At 48.0% G+C, this 22239-nt stretch overlaps 1 protein-coding gene across 10 annotated transcripts in view; it reads left to right on the plus strand.

The window, feature by feature from the left end:
* Nucleotides 1–4010: 4010 nt before the first annotated feature.
* Nucleotides 4011–22239, plus strand: part of IHO1 (interactor of HORMAD1 1) — an 83949-nt gene continuing 65720 nt past the window's right edge. For 6 of the 10 annotated variants that reach the window (XR_013413915.1, XM_077992750.1, XM_015130915.3 and 3 more), the window contains exons 1-2: nt 5017–5144; nt 15362–15432. Coding sequence is in view for 6 of the 10 variants with exons in the window: in XM_077992750.1 (XP_077848876.1) it covers nt 15377–15432 (56 nt within the window). In the remaining 4 variants the exon portion in view is untranslated. Of the gene's footprint in view, nt 4044–4114; nt 4236–4464; nt 4683–5016; nt 5145–15361; nt 15433–22239 lie in introns of those variants that run through there. The other 4 variants (XM_077992747.1, XM_077992749.1, XM_077992745.1 and 1 more) reach the window with 3 other exon arrangements.

Below are 22239 nucleotides of genomic sequence, written 5' to 3' on the forward strand. Positions count from 1 at the left end.
CTATGCATTCATACTGCCAGGAATATAAATTTAGAAAGCATTCCATGGAGTCAGAAGAAATGTTAAAGAGTTTGGTGGCTTTTAGGATAAAATTACTGCTTCAGAATAGGCTTTGCCAATTTATCTCTTAGGAGTTTGTGGTGACTGGGAATGCTAATCATGACAGGTGAATGTTTCAAGGGCCGAGTAAAAGAATAGAGTATAACAGAAGAACAGAGAAGGAACTTGCAAAGATTTGACATTATGGTTCCATTCTGAGCTACCCTTGGACAAATTATTGACTGAATTCTCTCTTATTTGTAAAAGAGGGACTTAAACAGTTCACCCCCTTTAGTAACCATGGTGGCTCATGCCTGTAATCCCAGCACTTTGGGAGGCTGAGGTGGGCGAATTGCTTGAGCTCAGGAGTTAAAGATCAGCCTGGGCAACATGGTGAAATCCCATCTCTACAAAAAATACAAAAATTAGCCAGACGTGGTGATGCGCACCTGTGGTCTCAACTATTCAGGAGGCTGAGGTGGGAGGATTGCTTGACCCCAGGAGGGCGAGGCAGCAGTGAGCCATGACTGTGCTACTGCATTCCAGCCTGAGAGACAGAATGAGACCCTGTCTCAAATAAATAAATAAATAATACAAATATACAAAACAATGCTATGATTTATGGATACAAACATATGAACTGGCTGGGTGTGGTGGGTCACTCCTGTTATCCTAGCACTTGGGGAGGCCAAGGCGGGCAGGTTGCTTGAGTACATGAGTTCAAGACCAGCCTGGTTGATATGAGACCCTGTCTCTATTTTTACATAAATAATTTTTAAAATATAATAATTAAAAATAAAAAGCATGGGCTGGCTGCAGTGGCTCACGCCGGTAATCCTAGAACTTTGGGAGGCCAAAGTGGGCAGATAACCTGAGGTCAGGAGTTCAAGACCAGTCTGGCCAAGATGGTGAAACCCCGTCTCTACTAAAGATACAAAAAAAATTAGCTGGGCATGGTGGCATGCACCTGTAATCCCAGCACTTTTGGAAGCCAAGGCGGGTGAATCACAAGGTCAGGAGATCAAGACCATCCTGGCTAACACGGTGAAACCCCATCTCTACTAAAAATACAAAAATTAGCTAGACGTGGTGGCACACACCTGTAGTTCCAGCTATTCGGGAGGCTGAGGCAGGAGAATCGCTTGAACCCGGAAGGCGGAGGTTGCAGTGAGCCGAGATCATGCCATTCCACTCCAGCCTAAGCGACAGAGCAAGACTCCATCTCAAAAAAAAAAAAAAAAAAAGCATGCATAGGAATGATGGGAAACAAATATAGGATATAAATCGACTGGCGGCCGGGTGCAGTGGTTCACACCTGTAATCCCAGCACTTTGAGAGGCCGAGGCGGGCGGATAACAAGTTCAGGAGATCAAGACCATCCTGGCTAACACGGTGAAACCCCGTTTCTGCTAAAAATACAATAAGAAATTAGCTGGGTGTGGTAGCGGGCACCTGTAGTCCCAGCTCCTCAGGAGGCTAAGGCAGGAGAATGGCAGGAAAAGAAAAGGAATCACCTGGGGAGGGGAGCAAGGGGAACGGTATCAGGGAGGACAGAATGGAGCTTGAACTCTGTCTGTAAAGCTTTTACTTTTTTTTTTTTTTTGAGACAGAGTCTCGCTCTGTCGCCCAGGCTGGAGTCCAGTGGCCGGATCTCAGCTCACTGCAAGCTCCGCCTCCCGGGTCTACGCCATTCTCCTGCCTCAGCCTCCCGAGTAGCTGGGACTACAGGCACCCGCCACCTTGCCCGGCTAGTTTTTTTGTAGTTTTTAGTAGAGACGGGGTTTCACTGTGTTAGCCAGGATGGTCTCGATCTCCTGACCTTGTGATCCGCCCGTCTCGGCCTCCCAAAGTGCTGGGATTACAGGCTTGAGCCACCGCGCCCGGCCTTTTTTTTTTTTTTTTTTTGAGACGGAGTCTCGCTCTGTCGCCCAGGCTGGAGTGCAGTGGCATGGTCTCAGCTCACTGGACTCCACCTCAGGTTCACGGCATTCTCCTGCCTCAGCCTCCCGAGCAGCTGGGACTACAGGCGCCCGCCACCATGCCTGGCTAATTTTGGTATTTTTAGTAGAGATGGGGTTTCACCGTGTTAGCCAGGATGGTCTCAATCTCCTGACCTTGTGATTCACCTGCCTCGGTCTCCCAAAGTGCTGGGATTACAGGCGTGAGCCACCGCGCCCGGCCTTTTTTTTATTTTTTATTTTTATTTTTTTTTTGAGACAGAATCTCACTCTGTCATCCAGGCTGGAGAGCAACGGCGCGATCTAGTCTCACTGCAACCTCTGCCTCCTCCTGGGTTCAAGCCATTCTCCTGTCTCAGCCTCCCAAGTAGCTGGGACTACAGGTGTCCACCACCACACCCGGCTTTTTTTTTTTTTTTTTTTTTGAGACGGAGTCTCGCTCTGCCGCCCAGGCTGGAGTGCAGTGGCCGGATCTCAGCTCACTGCAAGCTCCGCCTCCTGGGTTCACGCCATTCTCCTGCCTCAGCCTCCCGAGGAGCTGGGACTACAGGCGCCCGCCACCGCGCCCGGCTAGTTTTTTGTATTTTTTTTTTAGTAGAGACGGGGTTTCACCGTGTTAGCCAGGATGGTCTTGATCTCCTGACCTCGTGATCCGCCCGCCTCAGCCTCCCAAAGTGCTGGGATTACAGGCTTGAGCCACCGCGCCCGGCCTTTTTTTTTTTTTTTTTGAGGTGAAGTCTTGCTCTGTCGCCCAGGCTGGAGTGCAATGGCATGATCTCTGCTCACTGCAACCTCCGCCTCCTGGGTTCAAGTGATTCTCGTACCTCAGCCTCCCAAGTAGCTGGGATTACAGCCGTGCGCCACCACACCTGGCTAATGCCTCGTATTCTTTTTTTTTTTTTTTTTTTTTTTGAGATGGAGTCTCGCTTTGTCTCCCGGGCTGGAGTGCGGTGGCGAGATCTCGGCTTACTGCAACCTCCGCGTCCCGGGTTCAGGCGATCCTCCTGGGGTTCACTCCATTCTCCTGCCTCAGCCTCCTGAGTCGCTGGGACTACAGGCGCCCACCACCATGCCCGGCTAATTTTTTGTATTTTCAGTGGAGACGGGATTTCACCGTGTTAGCCAGGATGGTCTCCATCTCTCTCCTGACCTCATGATCCGCCCGCCTCGGCCTCCCAGAGTGCTGGGATTACAGGCGTGAGCCACTGCGCCTGGCCACGTTTTTACTTTTTTTTTTTTTTTTGAGAGGGAGTCTCGCTCTTTTGCCCAGGCTGGAGTGCAGTGGCACGATCTCGGCTCACTGCAACCTCAGCCTCCCGGGTTCAAAAGATGCTGTACTAGCGTCTTCAAGGAGAGCTTTAGGGAGATGGGATTTCCATCCTCGGGGAATTTAAAAGCCTATACAGGTAGCATGGAGATAAATACAGCCTAGGCAACGAGAGTGAAACTCCGTCTCAAAAAAAAAAAAAAAAAAAAAGAAGAAGATAGTAAATACGTCCATCACCCCAAGTTTCCTTCTGCCTAGTCGCAGTCTTTCCTTATGGCACTCATTTGCCTCAGGCAACGCCACACCTCTGCTTTCTGTCACTATAGATTAATTTGCATTTTCTCGAATTTTATGTAAATGGGATCCTACAGTGTGTGTTCTTTTGTGTTTGGCCTTCACTCAACATAATTATTTTGAAATTTATTCATGTTGTTGTATCCATTGTTCATTCCTTTTTATTGCTTAGTAGTTTTCCATTGTATGGATATGCCAAATCTCTCCTCCTGATTTTTTGAATCCAAACACAAATCAGGTTTTTATTGTCACTATATCACTGTAACTGCTCCTACCAAGGTCACCCAACGTTAATTCTAACCAGTCTTTGTCTTTCCTGAACACATCCGCAGCATTTGTCATAGCTGATCTCTGCCTCGTCTTTGAAGCAGTTCCAGGTGCCTTCCAGAATGCCTCATTCTCATGGTATTCTTTCCCCGTCTCCCGACCAGGCTTGCTCCAACTCCTTGGCTGCTTTTCCTTCATCTCCAAAGGCCTCTAAACTGGTGTGTCCTGGGGCTCAATCCAATCTCTTTTCCATTTATACTCCATTGGTGATCGCATCCTGTTTTTTGAGACAGGGTCTCATTCTGTCGCCCAGGCTGGAGTGTAGTGGCGCGATCTCGGCTCACTGCAGCCTCTACCTCCCGGGTTCAAGCGATCCTCCCGCTTCAGCCTCTGAGTAGCTGGGACCATAGGCACGTGTCACCACACCGGACTAATTTTTTTGTAGAGCTGGGGTTTCGCCATGCTGCCCAGACTGGTCTCAAGCATGTTTTTTGCTTTCAAAGTCATCTAATAAGCACCAGAGGCAGAGTTTCATAGATCCTTCCTGCCTACCCCCACTGTCCCTGCCCTCAGGCCACTCCAGCATCCGGCGGGCCAGGAACCTCAGACGATTTCTTGCCTCTTTTCTGTCTCCTCCAGGGGCCCCGTTCCATGTCCCCATCTGCCCACAGCGCCTCTCGTCCCAGCTGCTCCTCCTGTCCTGCCCTTGCTCAGACCACCCGAGCATCATCCGTGCTCTGGCCCCTGGCCACCAGGTCCACCCCACATGCTGTCCTCACAGGTGGCGCCTCGCCATTCTTGGGGACCAGGGCCTCCTTGTTCTGGTCATACACAATGGGGTGTAGATCGAGCGACAAGTGAGCAGGTCTGCACGCCAGGTGGGCCGAGGGTGGCCATTCCGGTGTCAGTGTGGGGGTGTGAGGGAACGTTGCATGGGGTGCATGTGGACTGGGTGTGGCATGCGGCGGTGTGGCACCAGGCAGGTGGCTTGGCGGGGCCCACGATCAGCGCATTTGAGACCATTAGGACGGTTAAAACCGTTAACTGCCTGTCGCGGCGAGGGCGGGGCCCCGGGGAAGGGACGGAATCCCAGTTGGTCGAGACACCGGGGGCGGGGCCGCGCGTGCTGCCATTAGGACAGTTAAAACCGTTAGCTGCCTGTCGTGGCGGGGCGGGGCCCTGGGACGGGACGGAATCCCTATTGGTCAGAAGAGGACCTGGGGGCGGGGCCGCGCGTTTTGTGGCAGCTGCAGCTGGACGCGGCCACCTCGAAGCCACGTCAGGGCAGCCCCAGGTCGGGCGCGCGCCAGCAGCAAGAGGTGGGGACAGGAGGGGTTTGGGTAGGGTGGGCTGGGGGAAGGCGGGGGGAGGGGCTGAGAAGCCGGATGGGGCCGTGGGTCTGGGTTCAGGATTCCAGGGGTCCTCCCGGGCTTTCCCGGGACGTTGGTCTTATAGTCCCTCCCCTGCCGTTTCTTTCCGAATGGCGATGGCAGCTCTGGCTCTTGAAGGAGGCTTCACTTCCGCGCTTATCTTTGGAGAGCAGTTTTCATTCGATTCACAGGGTTCTGCGACCTCCTGTCCAGATCCCCGCCTGGAGTTGAGTGAGACCGCGTCGGCCCGGGGGGGGAGGGGCCAGAGTGAGCGGAAACCCAGAGAAGCCCGCTGGGATTTCTCTTTGATTATGAGTAGGGAAAACCCTGTGAGGCCTCTGGAAAGACATGAGAAGGATTTGATCTAAGAGCTCAGAGCGTGTCTCCAGGTAGAGAAGAGGCGGAAAATTAAAGAGGACTGCCGGCCATTGGTGTTTGATGCGGGCCTGGCGGGGGCCACAGGGGGCCTGACGTCTGAGTAAGAGACCTGCTTTATTCTGCTAGAACTTTCTGCAGTGGAGGAATGGGAGGGGCACCTGGAGGGCCTCATATCGCAGCCTCAAGATTCTTGCAGTAGGCCGTCGGCGAAGGCTCACGCCACGCTTTGGGAGGCTGAGGCAGGTGGATCTCCTGAGGTCAGGAGCTCGAGACCAGCCTGGCCAACATGGCGAAACGCCGTCTCTACCAAAAATACAAAAATTAGCCGGGCGTGGTGGCGCATGCCTGTAATCCCAGCTACTTGGGAGGCTGAGGCAGGAGAATCACCAGAACCCGGGAGGCGGAGGTGGCAGTGAGCCGAGACCAAGCCACTGCACTCTAGCCTGGGCGACAGAGCAAGACTCAGTCTCAAAAAAAAAAAAAAAAAAAAAAAAAAAAATAGAAAAGATTGGTCAGATGGGGTAGTCCATGCCACTGGGGGTGATTCTCTCCCCCTCACGTGTTCCTCCCTTGTTACCCACCCTGCCAGGGCCCTTCCCTTGTACGCAGTTCCATTCCTTCTATGCACTCAACTTTTTCTCCCCTTTTATGCTTCCTTTAATAGGAAAGTGAGTGAGAGGTGAAAGTTTTTAATCTGTGTATTTCAGTTTTCATTTACCTTGGAATGACTGGTGTTCCACCTTATAATGAATACCTCTTACTAGTATCTTCAAAGAGAGCTTTAGGGAGATGGGATTTCCATCCTCTGGTAATTTAAAAGCCTATACAGGTAGCGTGGAGATAAATACATGCACAAAAGAACCTGAATTTGAGTACATTAAGCCCCAGCTGGTTCTTAGACATATTGAGAATAAGGGTGTACTTACCATATTTGTTGTTGTTTTTTGTTTTTTTTTTGAGACGGAGTCTCGCTTTGTTGCCCAGCCTAGAGTGCAGTGGCACCATCTCCGCTCACTGCAAGCTCCACCTCCCAGGTTCGCGCCATTCTCCTGCCTCAGCCTCCCGAGTAGCTGGGATCACAAGGGCATGCATGCCACCACGCCCAGCTAATTTTTTGTATTTTTAGTAGAAACGGGGTTTCACTGTGTTAGCCAAGATGGTCTTGATCTCCCGACTTCGTGATCCGCCTGCCTCGGCCTCCCTAAGTGCTGGGATTACAGGCTTCAGTCACTGCACCCGGCCGCTTACTACAATTTAAAAAAATTGGGGGCCGGGCGCGGTGGCTCAAGCCTGTAATCCCAGCACTTTGGGAGGCCGAGGCGGGCGGATCACGAGGTCAGGAGATCGAGACCATCCTGGCTAACACGGTGAAACCCCGTCTCTACTAAAAAAAATACAAAAAATTAGCCGGGCGAGGTGGCGGGTGCCTGTAGTCCCAGCTACTCGGGAGGCTGAGGCAGGAGAATGGCGGGAACCCGGGAGGCGGAGCTTCCAGTGAGCTGAGATCCGGCCACTGCACTCCAGCCTGGGCGACAGACCAAGACTCTGTCTCAAAAAAAAAAAAAAGAAAAAAAAATTGGGCTGGATTGGCCGGGCGTGGTGGTTCACACCTGTAATCCCAGCACTTTGGGAGGCCAAGGCGGGTGGATCATCTGAGGTCAGAAGTTCAAGACCAGCCTGGCCAACATGGTAAAACCCTGTCTCTACTAAAAATACAAAAATTAGCCAGGTGTGGTAGCACACACCTGTAATCCCAGCTACTTGGTGGGCTGAGGCAGGAGAATCACTTGAACCTGGCGGATGGAGGTTGCAGTGAGCTGAGATCATGTCACTCCACTCTAGGCTGGTCGACAAAGCGAGACTCCGTCTCAAAGAAAATTGGGCTGGGTGTGGTGGCTTATGCCTGTAAATCCCAGCACTTTGGGAGGTGGAGGCGAGTGAATCACTTGAGCTCAGGAGTGTGAGACCTGCCTGAGCAATATGGTAAAACTCTGTCTCTACCAAAAATATGAAAAATTAGCCAGGTATGATGGCGTGTGCCTGTGTCCAAGCTACTCAGGAGTCTGAGGTGGGAAGATTGCTTGAGCCTGGTACGTGGAGGTTGTGGTGAGCCAAGATCGCAACACTGCACTCCAACCTGGTTAATAGAGTGAAGCCCCATCTCAAAAGGAAAGAAAATCATATATTTTAAATTTGTGACTACTTGGCATATTTTGCTCCACAAAATCTAGTTGTAATTTAGTTCTCAAGTTTTTAACTCATTAAACAATAAATGTTTTCTGAGCTATTATGTTCCAGGAATGATTTTCAGGTTCTAGGGCTATAGTAGTAAATAAAGCAAAAATTCTTGTCCTCAGAAGAGCTTAATATTACATTCTAGTAAACATGGATATCTGTAGAGACAGAAAACACAAGTTAACAGAATATATAGTGTATTAGAATGATGATGTGTGGCAGAGAAAAAAGCACAGGAGAGCCATAGTGATTGGCAAGAGGTTACTTAATTTTTTTTTTTTTTTTTGAGACAAGAGTCTCGCTCTGTCGCCCAGGCTGGAGTGCAGTGGCGCAATCTCCGCTCACTGCAAGCTCCGCCTCCTGGGTTCACGCCATTCTCCTGCCTCAACCTCCCAAGTAGCTGGGACCACAGGCGCCCCACCACTATGCCCAGCTAATTTTTTTTTTGTGTGTGTATATATATATATATGTATACACACACACACATATATATTTGTATTTTTAGTAGAGATGGGGTTTCACTGTGTTAGTCAGGATGGTCTCAATCTCCTGACCTCATGATCCATCCACATAAGGTTCCCAAAGTGCTGGGATTACAGGCGTGAGCCACCACGCCCAGCCAGTTATTTTTATTTTTATTTTTTTCAGACAGGGTCTCGCTCTCTCACCCAGGCTAGAGTGCAATGGCGCAGTCTCGGCCCACTGCAACCTCCGCCTCCTGGGTTCAAGCGATTCTCCTGCCTCAGCCTCCCAAGTAGCTGGAACTACAGGTGTGCGCCACCATGTCCAGCTAATTTTTTGTATTTTTTTTAGTAGAGATGGGATTTCACCATGTTGCCCAGGTGAGTCTCGAACTCCGGAGCTCAGACAGTCGTCCTGCCTCGCCCTTGCAAAGTGCTAGAATTACAGGTGTGAGCCACCATGCCTGGTCTAGAGGTTATAAGTTTGAATAAGTAATTTGAAGGAGATGGAGTTGTCTGTCATGCTGATATCTGAGGGAGGAGTGCACCAAAATGAGGGTGCAGCGTGCAAAAGCGACATGAAACTGCTTGTGCCCAGCAAGGGAGAACAACAGTGAGGAGCCCCGTAAGAGGCATGCAACAGGGTATAGATGGGAATGGTGGAGGGCTATGGGGAGATTACAGATGCCCCTGTAGATAATCATAGAGAATTCTGGCTTTTATTTTGAGTAGGGTAAGAGCAGTGGAGGATTTGAGTAGAGGGACGATGTGATCTGACTTAGGGTTACTGTAACTCTGACTGCTTTGTAGGGAAGAGACTGACGTGGGACAAGGGTGAAATCAGGGAGAGTGGTTAGGAGGCCATTGCAATAATCCAGGCTGGTGGCAGTGGAGTAGGGTTGCCACATTTAGCAAATAAAAATACAGGACACCCAGTTAAATTTGAATTTCAGGTAAACAATATTTTTTGTATGTCTCATCTAACATTGGGAAATTCAAATTTTACTTGGTATTCTATTTTATCTGGCAACCCTCCAGTTGCCAGAAAGGAGGGAGTGAGAAGTGGTCAAATTCTAGATATATTTTGAAGGAATTAGTTTAGTATTTGCTGACAGACTGGATGTGAGACTAAGAAAAGGGAATTGAGGAGGACTTAGATTTTGGCCTAAGCACCTGGAAGATGAAATCGTCCTTAAATAAAACGGGAAGACCACAGGAGGAGAGTGTTTAGGGGAAATTATGAGGATCTTGGCTTTGAACATTGTCTTAGTCCATTTTGTGTTGCTATAACTGAATACCACAGCTAGGTGACTTAAATAAATTTATTTCTCACAGTTTTTGAGGCTGGAAAGTTCAATATCAAGGTACCAGTATCTGGAGCTCACTTTTATAGCAACCCACTCTAGTGATAATGAATTCACTTCTGAATGCACTCCAGTTTACCCACTTACATTAATCTATTCATGAGGCTGGAGTACTCATGGCCTAATCACCTCTTAACAATGCTGCCTCTTAATACTATCACAACGGTAATTAAATTTCAACATAAGTTTTTGGAGGGGACATTTAAACCATAGCATTCAGCTATGTGGATTCAGCATGTGAAAGCTGCATATACGGATGCCCAGTTTTTCATATATGCTAGTTCTGCAGGGCTGGCTTCTGGACTTGAGTGTGTGTAGATTTTGGTATATTGTTGGGATCGGGCTGTGTCCTGGAACCAATCCCCAACATATGCAGAGGGACAACTGTAGTTCCCTTAACTGAGGTTAATGATTACTAGTTGTGTGAAGGGATCACCCCAAAATTTTATACTTTCCTTCTGAAAGAATTTTGGTGATGAAGAGCTATAATCTGAAAGGGGCTTTTTCTGAGAGTTTATGGAGGAAAGTAACACAGATGAAATTATGCTTTTTGGCCGGGCGCGGTGGCTCAAGCCTGTAATCCCAGCACTTTGGGAGGCCGAGACGGGCGGATCACAAGGTCAGGAGATCGAGACCATCCTGGCTAACACGGTGAAACCCCGTCTCTACTAAAAAAATACAAAAACATAGCTGGGCGAGGTGGCGGGCATCTGTAGTCCCAGCTACTCGGGAGGCTGAGGCAGGAGAATGGCGTGAACCCGGGAGGCGGAGCTTGCAGTGAGCGGAGATCCGGCCACTGCACTCCAGTCTGGGCGACAAAGCAAGACTCTGTCTCAACAAAAAAAAAAAAAAAAAAAAAGAAAAAAAGAAATTATGCTTTTTTGGGGAAGATGTTACCAGAAAGGGGTCCCAATCCAGACTCCAAGAAAGGGTTCTTGGATCTCTCACAAGAAAATTGGGAGCAAGTCTACAGAGTAGAGTGAAAGCAAGTTTATGAAGAAAGTCAAGAACTGAGCCGGGCGCGGTGGCTCACGCCTGTAATCCCAGCACTTTGGGAGGCCCAGGTAGGCAGATCACAAGGTCAGGAGTTGAAGAGCAGCCTGGCCAATATGGTGAAACCCTGTCTCTACTAAAAAAAAGATACAAAATATTAGCCGGGCGTGGTGGCAGGTGCCTGTAGTCCCAGTTACTCAGGAGGCTGAGGCAGAAGAATCACTTGAACCCGGAAAACAGAGGTTGCAGTGAGCTGAGATCGCGCCATTGCACGCCAGCTTGCACGACACAGCGAGACTCCGTCTCAAAAAAATAAATAAAATAAAAAGAACTAAAGGAATGGCTACTCCATAGAGCAGCCCCAAAAGCTGCTGGTTGGCTATTTTTATGGTTATTTCTTGATCATATGCTAAATGAGGGGTGGATTATTCATCAAGTTTCTGGGAAAGGGGTGGAGATTTCCAAGAACAGAGTTCCTCTTCCTTTTAGACCATATAGGGTAACTTCTGGATGTTGCCATGACATTTGTAAACTGTCATAGTGCTGGCTGGAGTGTCTTTTAGCATGCTAATGCGTTATAATTAGCTATGACATGTGGTGAGGATGACCAGAGGTCACTTTTTTTTTTTTTTTTTGATATTCTGTCACTCAGGCTGGAGTGCAGTGGTGCGATCTCTGCTCACTGCAACCTCGCCTCCTGGTTTCAAGCGATTCTCCCACCTCAGTCTCCTGAGTAGCTGAGATTACAGGCGCGTGCCAACATGCCCGGCTAATTTTTGTATATCTTTAGTAGAGATGGGGTTCCGCCATGTTGACCAGGCTGGTCTCGAATTGCTGATCTCAAGTGCTGGGATTACAGGCATGAACCACTATTCCTGGCCGTAATTTTTTTTTTTTAAGACAGAGTTTGCTCTGTTACAAAGGCTGGAGTGTGGAGTACAGTAGCACGATCTCCGCTCATTGCAACCTCCACCTCCTGGTTCAAGGTTTTCTCCTGCCTCGGCCTCCTGAGTAGCTGGGATTACAGGAGTGAGCCACCACACCTGGTCAATATTTTTTTTGTTTTTTTTTTTTTTTTGAGACGGAGTCTCACTCTGTAGCCCGGGCTGGAGTGCAGTGGTGGTGCAATCTCAGCTCACTGCCACCTCTGCCTCCTGGGTTCAAGCGATTCGCTTGCCTCAGCCTCCTGAGTAGCTGGGACTACAGGCACGTGCGACCACGTCCGGCTAATCTATCTTTCTTTCTTTTCTTTCTTTTCTTTCTCTCTTTCTCTCTTTCTCCCTTTCTCCTTCCTTCCTTCCTCTTTCTTTCCTTTCTTTCTCTTTCTCTCTTTTTCCTTCCTTTTCTCCTTTCCTTTCCCTTCCTTCCTTCCTTCCTTCCTTCCTCCCTCCCTCCCTCCCTCCCTCCCTCCCTCCCTCCCTCTCTGCCTCCTTTCCTTCCTCCCTTCCTTCCTTTCCTTCCTTCCCTTCCTTCCTTCCATGGAGTCTGGCTCTGTCGCCCAGGCTGGAGTGCAGTGGTACGATCTTGGCTCACTGCAAGCTCTGCCTCCCAGGTTCCCACCATTCTCCTGCCTCGGCCTCCCAAGTAGTTAGGACTACAGGCGCCCGCCACCATGCCCGGCTAATTTTTTGTATTTTTGGTAGAGATGGGGTTTCACCATGTTAGTCAGGATGGTCTAGATCTCCTGACCTCTTGATCCACCCGTCTCGGCCCCCCAAAGTGCTGGGATTATAGGCGTGAGCCTCCGGCGCCTGGCCTCATTTTTGTGTTTTTAATAGAGACGGGGTTTCACCATGTTGGCCAGGCTGGTTTCGAACTCCTGACTTCAAGTGATCCACCCACCTTGGCCTCCCAAAGTGCTGGGATTACAGGTATGACCACCGTGCCGGGCCCAGAGGTCACTTTAATTGCCATCTTGGATTTGTCAAATTTTGGCCAGCTACTTAATGCATTCTTTGTGATGAGCAGGGCCTTTGTGACCTGTATCGTTGCTGACCTGTCTCATCCTGTGACTAAGAATGACTAACCTCCTGAGAATACAGCTCAGGTCCCAGCTTCATTTTCCCTAGCTCTTATTCAAGATAGAGTTGCTCTGGTTCAAATGCCTCTGACACGCTGGGCGCAGTGGCTCACACCTGTCATCTCAGTACTTTGGGAGGCCAAGGTGGGTGGATCACCTGAGGTCAGGAGTTCAAGACCAGCCTGACCAACATGGTGAAACCCCATCTTTACTAAAACTACAAAAATTAGCCAGATGTGCTGGCAGATGCCTGTAATCCCAACTACTCGGGAGGCTGAGGCAGGAGAATCACTTGAATCCAGGAGGCAAAGGTTTCAGTGAGCCGAGATTGTGCCATTGCACTCCACCTTGGGTGACGGAGCAACACTCTGTCTCAAAAAAAGAAAAAAAAATGCCTCTGACAAAAAATGTGTGGAATACAGGTGGACAGATGAAAGGGGGTAGGAAAAGCAAAGCTCATCTGCTTTAGTTTGTTACTTGATGACTGGTTATGTTATTACCTTGTTTCATGTTGAAACTAGATCATGCATCAGCCAGCCCTGTGTTCTCAGAGCATTTTTTCTTTCTGTTGAGGTTTTTCTTTTCTTTTCTCTCTTTTTTTTTTTTTTTAGAGACAGGGTCTTGCTTTGTTGCCTGGACTGGAGTGAAGTTTTGGGATCATAGTTTACTGAAGCCTTGAACTCCTGGGCTCAAGTGATCCTGCCGCCTCAGCCTCCCGAGTAGCTGAGACTACAGGTGTATGTCACCATGTCTAGCTTGTTTGTTTATTTAAATTTATTTAAATTATTTTCTGGCTGGGTGCAGTGGCTCACAAGGCCTGTAATTCCAGCACTTTGGGAGGCCGAGGCGGGCGGATCACGAGGTCAGGAGATCGAGACCATCCTGGCTAACACGGTGAAACCCTGTCTCTACTAAAAATACAAAAACAAAATTTAGCCGGGTGTGGTGGCAGGCGCCTGTAGTCCCAGCTACTCGGGAGGCTGAGGCAGGAGAATGGCGTGAACCCGGGAGGCGGAGCTTGCAGTGAGCTGAGATCGTGCCACTGCACTCCAGCCTGGGCGACAGAGCCAGACTCCGTCTCAAAAAAAAAAAAAAAAAGAAAAAAAAAATTAATGGAACATATACACACAAACACACAATTTTTTTTTTTTTTTTTTTTTTTTTTTGAGAGGGAGTCTTGCTCTGTCGCCCAGGCTGGAGTACAGTGGCGCAATCTTGGCTCACTGCAAGCTCTGCCTCCTGGGTTCACGCCATTCTACTGCCTCAGCCTCCTGAGTAGCTGGGACTGCAGGTGCCCACCAGCATGCCTGGCTAATTTTTTTGTAGTTTTAGTAGAGACGGGGTTTCACCGTGTTACCCGGGATAATCTCCTGACCTGGTGATCCACCTGCCTTGGCCTCCCAAAGCGCTGGGATTACAGGCGTGTGCCACTGCACCCGGCCACACACACACACAATTTTGTATGCTACTTAAAAAGTGTGCCTGGTCAACATGGTGAAACCCTGTCTCTACAAAAAAAAAAAAAAAAGTAAAAAGGGGCTGAGTGAGGTGTCTCAGGCCTGTAATCCCAGCACTTTGGGAAGCTAAAGCAGGCATATCCCTTGAGTTTAGGAATTTGAGACGAGCCTGGGAAATGTGGTAAGACCCCATCTCTATTATATAAATTTTTTTTTTTTTTTTGAGACGGAGTTTTGCTCTTGTTGCCCAGGCTGGAGTGCAGTGGAGAGATCTTGGCTCACTGCAACCTCCGCCTCCCCAGTTCCAGCAATTGTCCTGCCTCAGCCTCCTGAGTTGCTGGGATTACAGGCACCTGTCACCACGCTCGGCTAATTTTTTGTATTTTTAGTAGAGACAGAGTTTCTTCATGTTGGCCAGGCTGGTCTCAAACCCCTGACCTCAGATGATCAACCTGCCTCTGCCTCCCAAAGTGCGGGGATTACAGGTGTGAGCCACTGCGCCTGGCTTTTTTTTTTTTTTTTTTTTTTTGATGGAGTCTCACTCTGTCGCCCCAGGCTGGAGTGCAGTGGCATAACCTCGGCTCACCGCAACTTCTGCCTCCCGGGTTCAAGCAATTCTCCTGCCTCAGCCTCCCAAGTAGCTGGGACTACAGGCACGTCCCACCATGCCTGGGTAATTTTTGTATTTTTAGTAGAGACGGGGTTTCACCGTGTAGGCCAAGATAGTCTTGATCTCCTGACCTAGTGATCCGCCTGCCTCGGTCTCCCAAAGTGCTGGGATTACAGACATGAGCCACTGCGCCCGGCCTCTCCATTTAGTTCTAATTTGATTTCTGTCATCAGAGTTTTGTAGTTTTCCTCATATATATGTTGTATATATTTTGTCACTGTTATACCTAAGTATTTCTTTTTTGGGGGTGCAAATATAAATGGTTTTGTGTTTCCATTTATTATTTAATTTTTTTGAGACAGTGGCATGATACGAAAATTAGCCGGGCATGGTGGCAGGTGCCTGTAATCCCAACTACTCAGGAGAATTGCTTGAACCTAGGAGGCAAAGGTTACAGTGAGCTGAGATCGAGCCACGGCACTCCAGACTGGGTGACAAGAGCAAAACTCCATTTCAAAAAAAAATTTTTTTTCCACAAATTGGATGGGAATATAGCTGCTGGAATGTCCTCATGTACACATAATAGTCACTAGTAATATTTGGAAAAAATTATTAACTTTCTTAATATTCATCTTTTCTTTCTAATAGGTATAACTGTAAGAAATGAATTTTAATGTCTGGAATATCAAAGAGATGCTCAGTATTCCTTCAGGCTCTGGGTAAGTTTTCTGGTTATATTCTCTGATCCTTAAGAGGATTTTCTAGTTTCATTGATTTCATAGAAAAAGCGTTCCTGGCCAGGCGTGGTGGCTCATGTCTGTAAATCCTGCACTTTGGAAGGCCGAGGCAGGTGGATCACCTGAGGTCAGGAGTTCAAGACTAGCTTGGCCAACATGACAAAACCCCGTCTCTACTAAAAAACTACAGAAATTAGCCGGGGGAGCTGGTGTGCACCTGTAATCCCAGCTACTGGGGAGGCTGAGGCAGAATTGCTTGAGGTGGAGTTTGTGGTAGACCAAGATTGCGCCCCTGCACTCTAGCCTGGGCGACAGAGTGAGACTCAATCTCAAAAAAAAAAAAAAAAAAGAGGGTTCCCTTCCTATTAGGTTATAATAATGGAGGTACCCTATACAGCCTCTTCTTCTCTTCCTCTTCTCTGTCTCTGCTGCATCTTCTTGTGCTTTTTTTTATTCTGTCCATTACAAAAATGGTACCAATCCAGCTCTGTGTGTTAACTGAGTAATGACTTTGTATCCAGCATTGGGCCAGTTAGTGTCAGAGAAGGTCCAACATCTGGACACTCAGCCCAGTTGCAGCAACTGCTACTGAAATAGCAAGGAGCAAAATCGAGACAATGTTCAGATATATGTTCAGTTGTACAGTGCAATTTATAGGTACTGTGGAGATTAAGAGCCACTCTAGGTATTGACAAGGCTCATTGAGGTATTGCCCTTTCAACTACTCCACTAAGGTACTTAACATTGGTGTCTACCATCCTGCAATAAGCCTGTCACTGCTAACTTGGTGAGTATGCCTGAGAAGTAGTGTGTATTTAAGGGATTTGTAATTGCTTATGGTATGCTTTTATCACCGGATAGTTTCTTTCCTCTTTAACACCTTCCTGAAGTTTTATCAATTGATCAGAAACTAGAGCACTGCTTTTTTTTTTTTTTTTTTAATTTCTGAAAAAGAAAAAAAAAATGCTTACAGTTGGTAGGGAGTAGTGAAAAACTATCTTTACTTCCAGATCATAGTTTTTTGTTTTTTTTTTGTTATTTGAGACGGAGTTTCACTCTTGTTGCCCAGGCTGGAGCGCAATGGTGTGGTCTCAGCTCACTGCAACCTTCGCCTCCTGGGTTCAAGTGATTATTTCACCTCAGCCTCCCAAGAAGCTGGGATTACAGGTGCCCGCCACCACGCCCAGCTAATTTTTGTATTTTTAGTAGACATGGGGTTTCACCATGTTGGAAAGTCTGGTCTCAACTGACAGGTGATCTGCCCTCCTTGGCCTTCCAAAGTGCTGGGATTACAGGCATGAGCCACCATGCCCAGCAAATCTTCATTAAGTCCAATTTGTCTGTTGGACTTTTTTGTTTTTGTTGCTGCTTGTCCCTTTGGTATCATATCCAAGATTGCCAAATCCAGTGTCATGAAGCTTTTGCCTTCTGGTTTTTTTTTTTTTTTTTTTTTTTTGAGACAGAGTCTCACTCTGTTGCCCAGGCTGGAGTGTAGTGGCACGATCTCAGCTCACTGCAACCTCTGCCTCCCAGGTTCAAGCAATCCTTCTGCCTCAGTGCCCCCCAGTAGCTGGGATTACAGGCATGTGCCACCCAGCTAATTTTTGTAGTTTTTGTAGAGACGGGATTTCGCTATGTTGGCCAGCCTGGTCTCGGACTCCTGACCTCAGGTGATCCAATGGCATCAGTCTCCCAAAATGCTGGGATTACAGGTGTGAGCCGCCGTGCCTGGCCTTCATAGTTTAAAGATATAAATCCTACATAATTTCAGTAGGCTCACAAAACTGTTCCTGGCCTACCAAGCCTAGCTAATTATTCTCTTTGGCCCAAAAGGAAAATCACAGAGAACTATTTTGAACAATGATTATGTTACCCATATTATATGTTTGTAACCCATTTCTTAGTTTACCTCAGGAAATAGTTCTGTTACCAAAACACCAGGGGTTCAGTCTAGGTCCTGCTGCTCACCACACACAAAGCCAATCATGAGATGAGGAATATTACCAAAGAAGAAGGCTTTAATTGGCAGCAGAGAAGATGGGAACTTAGTCTCAAATCCCTCTCCCTAACTAAAATTAAGGGTTTATTTAGCTGGGAGGAAATGTAACAATTTGTAAGAAAACAAGAACTAGCAGGAGCAAGGAGGCATCTGGTGCAGTGATCTGGTGAGTTTCAGTTATTTGATACTTTTTTGAGAGGCCTGAAGGTCCTTTCCTGAGGAAGGAACTCAGAAAAAACAAATGGGAGTTTCAAGCTTTAACGGGAGAAGGGTCAATTTCTATGTTTATCCAAAAACAACTGTGTATGGGACTGGGGCTGGTTTCATTTCTGAGTAAAAATAATCACCCTTCTCTATCCTGAACTATTAGAGTTTCTTTTTGTTTTAAAAATAGTATGTTTGGCCGGGCGCGGTGGCTCACGCCTGTAATCCCAGCACTTTGGTAGGCCGAGGCGGGCGGATCACAAGGTCAGGAGATCGAGACCACGGTGAAACCCCATCTCTACTAAAAATACAAAAAATTAGCTGGGCGCGGTGGCGGGCGCCTGTAGTCCCAGCTATACTCAGGAGGCTGAGGCAGGAGAATGGCGTAAACCCAGAAGGCAGAGCTTGCAGTGAGCCGAGATCGCGCCACTGCACTCCAGCCTGGGCAACAGAGCGAGACTCCGTCTCAAAAAAAAAAAAAAAAAAAAAAAAATGTATGTTTATATCCAAATAGAAACAAGTAGTTTGTATTAATATTATAAAGGTTTCTTTGGCTCAGAATATGTACTTATATGTTATCTAATTGCTTTAAATTTAACATTTGATAAAGGAATGATTCGCGTGTGTGTTTTAATGCAGCAGTCCCTAAACTTTTTGGTAACAGGGACCAGTTTTGAGGAAGACAATTTTTCCACAGACCAGGATATGGAGAAATGATTTTGGGATGATTCAAGTGCATTAAATTTATCATGTACTTTATTTCTATTATTACATTGTAATATATAATGAAATAATTATGATCGGACACAGTGGCTCACACCTGTAATCCCAGCACCTTGGGAGGCCGAGGCAGGCAGATTGCTTGAGGTCAGGAGTTTGAAACCAGCCTGGCCAACATGGCAAAACCTTGTCTTTCCAAAAAATTACAAAAATTCGACGGGTGTGGTGGTGGGCTCCTGTAATCCCAGCTACCCAGGAGGCTGAGGCAAGAGAATTGCTTAAATGTAAGGCCTAACCCCATAAAAACCCTAGAAGGAAACCTAGGCAATACCATTCAGGACATAGGCATGGGCAAAGACTTTATGACTAAAACAACAAAAGCAATGGCAACAAAAGCCAAAATAGACAAATGGGATCTAACTAAACTAAAGAACTGCACAGCAAAAGAAATTATCATCATGCAGCCCGCGATGCCTGAACTGCTCCCCGTGGTGGGCTCCAGCACCGCCTGAGCCTCCCCAACAAGCACTGCCCCCTGCTCCGTTGGGCTCAGTCCTGTTGACCGCCAAAGGGCTGACGAGTGCAGGCGCAACTTGGGACTGGTGGGCAGGTCTGCCTGCAGCCCCTTCGCGGGATCCACTAGGTGAAGCCAGCTGGGCTCCTGAATCTAGCGGGGACTTGGAGAACTTTTATGTCTAGCTAAGGCATTGTAAATACATCAATCAACACTCTGTGGCTAGCTCAGGGTTTGTAAATACACCAATTGGTACTCTGTATCTAGTTAACCTAGTGGGGACTTGGAGAACTTTTCTGTCTAGCACTCTGTGTGTAGCTCAGGGATTGTAAACGCACCAATCAGCACCCTGTCAGAACGGTCCAATCAGCTCTCTGTAAAATGGACCAATCAACTCTCTGTAAAATGGACCCATCAGCAGGATATGGGTGGGGCCAGATAAGGGAATAAAAGCAGCCTGCCTGAGCCAGCCAGCCACAACCTGCTTGGGTCCCCTTCCACACTGTGGAAGCTTTGTTCTTTGGCTCTTTACAATAAATCTTGCTGCTGCTCACACTTTGGATCCACGCTGCCTTTATGAGCTGTAAGACTCACTGCAAAGGTCTGCAGCTTCACTCCTGAAGCCAGCGAGACCACAAACCCACCAGGAAGAACGAACAACTCCAGACACGACGCCTTTAAGAGCTGTAACACTCATCACGAAGGTCTGCAGCTTTACTCCTGTCAGCGACACCACAAACCCACCAGAAGGAAGAAACTGCAGACACATCTGGACATCTGAAGGAACAAACTCCCAGACTACCATCTTCAAGAACTGTAACACACCGTGAGGGTCCGCAGCTTCATTCTTGAAGTCAGCAAGACCAAGAACCCACCAATTCCGGACACAATCAGAGTGAACAGGCAACCTATGGAATGGGAGAAAATTTTTGCAATCTACACTTCTGCTAAAGGGTTAATATCAAGAATCTACAAAGAAATGAAACAAATTCACAAGAAAAAAACAACCCCATCAAAAAGTGGGCAAAGGATATGAACAGACACTTCTCAAAAGAAGGCATTTATGCAGCCGACAGACATATGCAAAAATACTCATCATCACTTGTCATCCGAGAAGTGCAACTCAAAACCACAATGAGATACCATCTCATGCCAGTTAGAATGGCCATCATTAAAAAGTCAGGAAACAACAGATGCTGGAGAGGATGTGGAGAAATAGGAACATTTTTACACTGTTGGTGGGAGTGTAAATTAGTTCAACCATTGTGGAAGACTGTGGCGATTCCTCAAGGATCTAGAATAGAAATACCATTTGTCCCAGTAATCCCATTACTGGGCATATATCTAAAGGATTATAAATCATTATATGATGAAGACAAATGCATATGTATGTTTACTGTGGCACTATTCACAATAGCAAAGACTTGGAACCAACCCAAATGTCTATCAATGATAGACTGGATTAAGAAAATGTGGCACATATACACCATGGAATACTATGCAGCCATAAAAGAGGCTGACTTCATGTCCATGGATGAAGCTGGAAACCCATCATTCTAAGGAAACTATTGAGAGGTGACAACATGCTAGCAGCCCTCACTCTTGATGCCTCCTCGGCCTCGGCGTCCACTCTGGTGGTGCTTGAGGAGCCCTTCAACCTGCCACGGCAGTGTGGGAGCCCCTCTCTGGGCTGGCCGAGGCTGGAGCCAGCTCCCTCTGCTTGCAGGGAGGTATGGAGGGAGAGGTGCTGGTGGGATCCGGGGCTGCACATGGTGCTCACAGGCCAGCATGAGTTCTGGCGGGCACGGGTGCGGGCTTGGAGGGCCCAACACTTGGAGAGGCCAGCGGGTGCTACCAGCCCAAGGCAGTGAGGGGCTTAGCACCCAGGCCAGCAGCTGTGGAGATTGTGCTGGGTCCCCCAGCAGCGCTGGCCCACTGGCACTGTGCTTGAGTTCCCACCAGGCCTCAGCTGCCTGCCCGCGAGGCAGGGCTTGGGACCTGCAGCCTGCCATGTCTGAGCCCCACCTCAGGGGTGGGCTGCTGTGCAGCCCGAGCCTCCCCGATGGGCACTGCCTCCTGCTCCGTGGCGCCCAGTCCCATTGACCCCCCCCAAGGGCTGAGGAGTGCAGGTGCAGCTCGGGACTGGTGGGCAGCTCTGCCTGCAGCCCCAGTGCAGGATCCACTAGGTGAAGCCAGCTGGGCTCCTGAGTCTAGTGGGGACTTGGAGAACCTTTATTTCTAGCTCAAGTATTGTAAACGCACCAATCAGAACTTTGTCAAAACTGACCAATCAGCTTTCTGTAAAATGGACCGATCAGCTCTCTGTCAAAATAGACCAATCAGCCCTCTGTAAAACGGGCCAATCAGTAGGATGTGGGTGGGGTCAGATAAGGGAATAAAAGCAAGCTGCCGGAGACAGCAGTGGCAACCTGCTCGGGTCCCCTTGCACACTGTGGAAGCTTTATTCTTTCACTCTTTACAAGAAATCTTGCTGTTGCTCACTTTTTGGGTCCACGCTGCCTTTAAGAGCTGTAACACTCACAACGAAGGTCTGCAGCTTCACTCCTGAAGCCAGCGAGACCACGAACCCACTGGGAAGAATGAACAACTCCAGATGCACTGCCTTTAAGAGTTGTAACACTCATCACGAAGGTCTGCAGCTTCACTCCTGACAGTGAGACCACGAGTCCACCAGAAGGAAGAAGCTCCAGACACATGTGAACATCTGAAGGAACAAACTCCGGACACACCATCTTTAAGAACTGTAACAATCACTGCGAGGGTCTGTGGCTTCATTCTTGAAGTCAGTGAGACCAAGAACCCACCAATTCTGGACACACTATCAGGAGGACAGAAAACCAAACACCGCTTGTTCTCACTCAGGTGGGAGTTAAACAATGAGAACACATAGGCACAGGGCGGGGAACATCACACACCAGGGCTGGTTGGGGGGTGGGAGGCTGGGGGAGGGATAGCATTAGGAGGAGTACCTAATGTAAATGACGAGTTGATGGGTGCAGCAAACCAACATGGCACATGTATACATAAGTAATAAACCTGCACGTTGTGCACATGTATCCTAGAACTTAAAGTATAATATAAAAAAAAGAAAAAATATATACAGCTCACTGTGATGTAGAATTAGTGGGAGCCCTGAGCTTGTTTTCCTGAAACTAGATGGTCCCATTTGGGGGTGATGGGAGACAGTGGCAGATCATCAGGCATTACCTTCTCATAAGGAGTGCACAACCTAGATCCCTTGCATTGTGCAGTTCACAATAGGGTTTGTGCTTCTGTGAGAATCTAATGCTGGCACTGATCTGACAGAAGGCAGAGCTCAGATAGTAATATT

The sequence above is a fragment of the Macaca mulatta genome, chromosome 2, assembly GCF_049350105.2.
Source record: "Macaca mulatta isolate MMU2019108-1 chromosome 2, T2T-MMU8v2.0, whole genome shotgun sequence".
Taxonomy (NCBI): Eukaryota; Metazoa; Chordata; class Mammalia; order Primates; family Cercopithecidae; genus Macaca; species Macaca mulatta.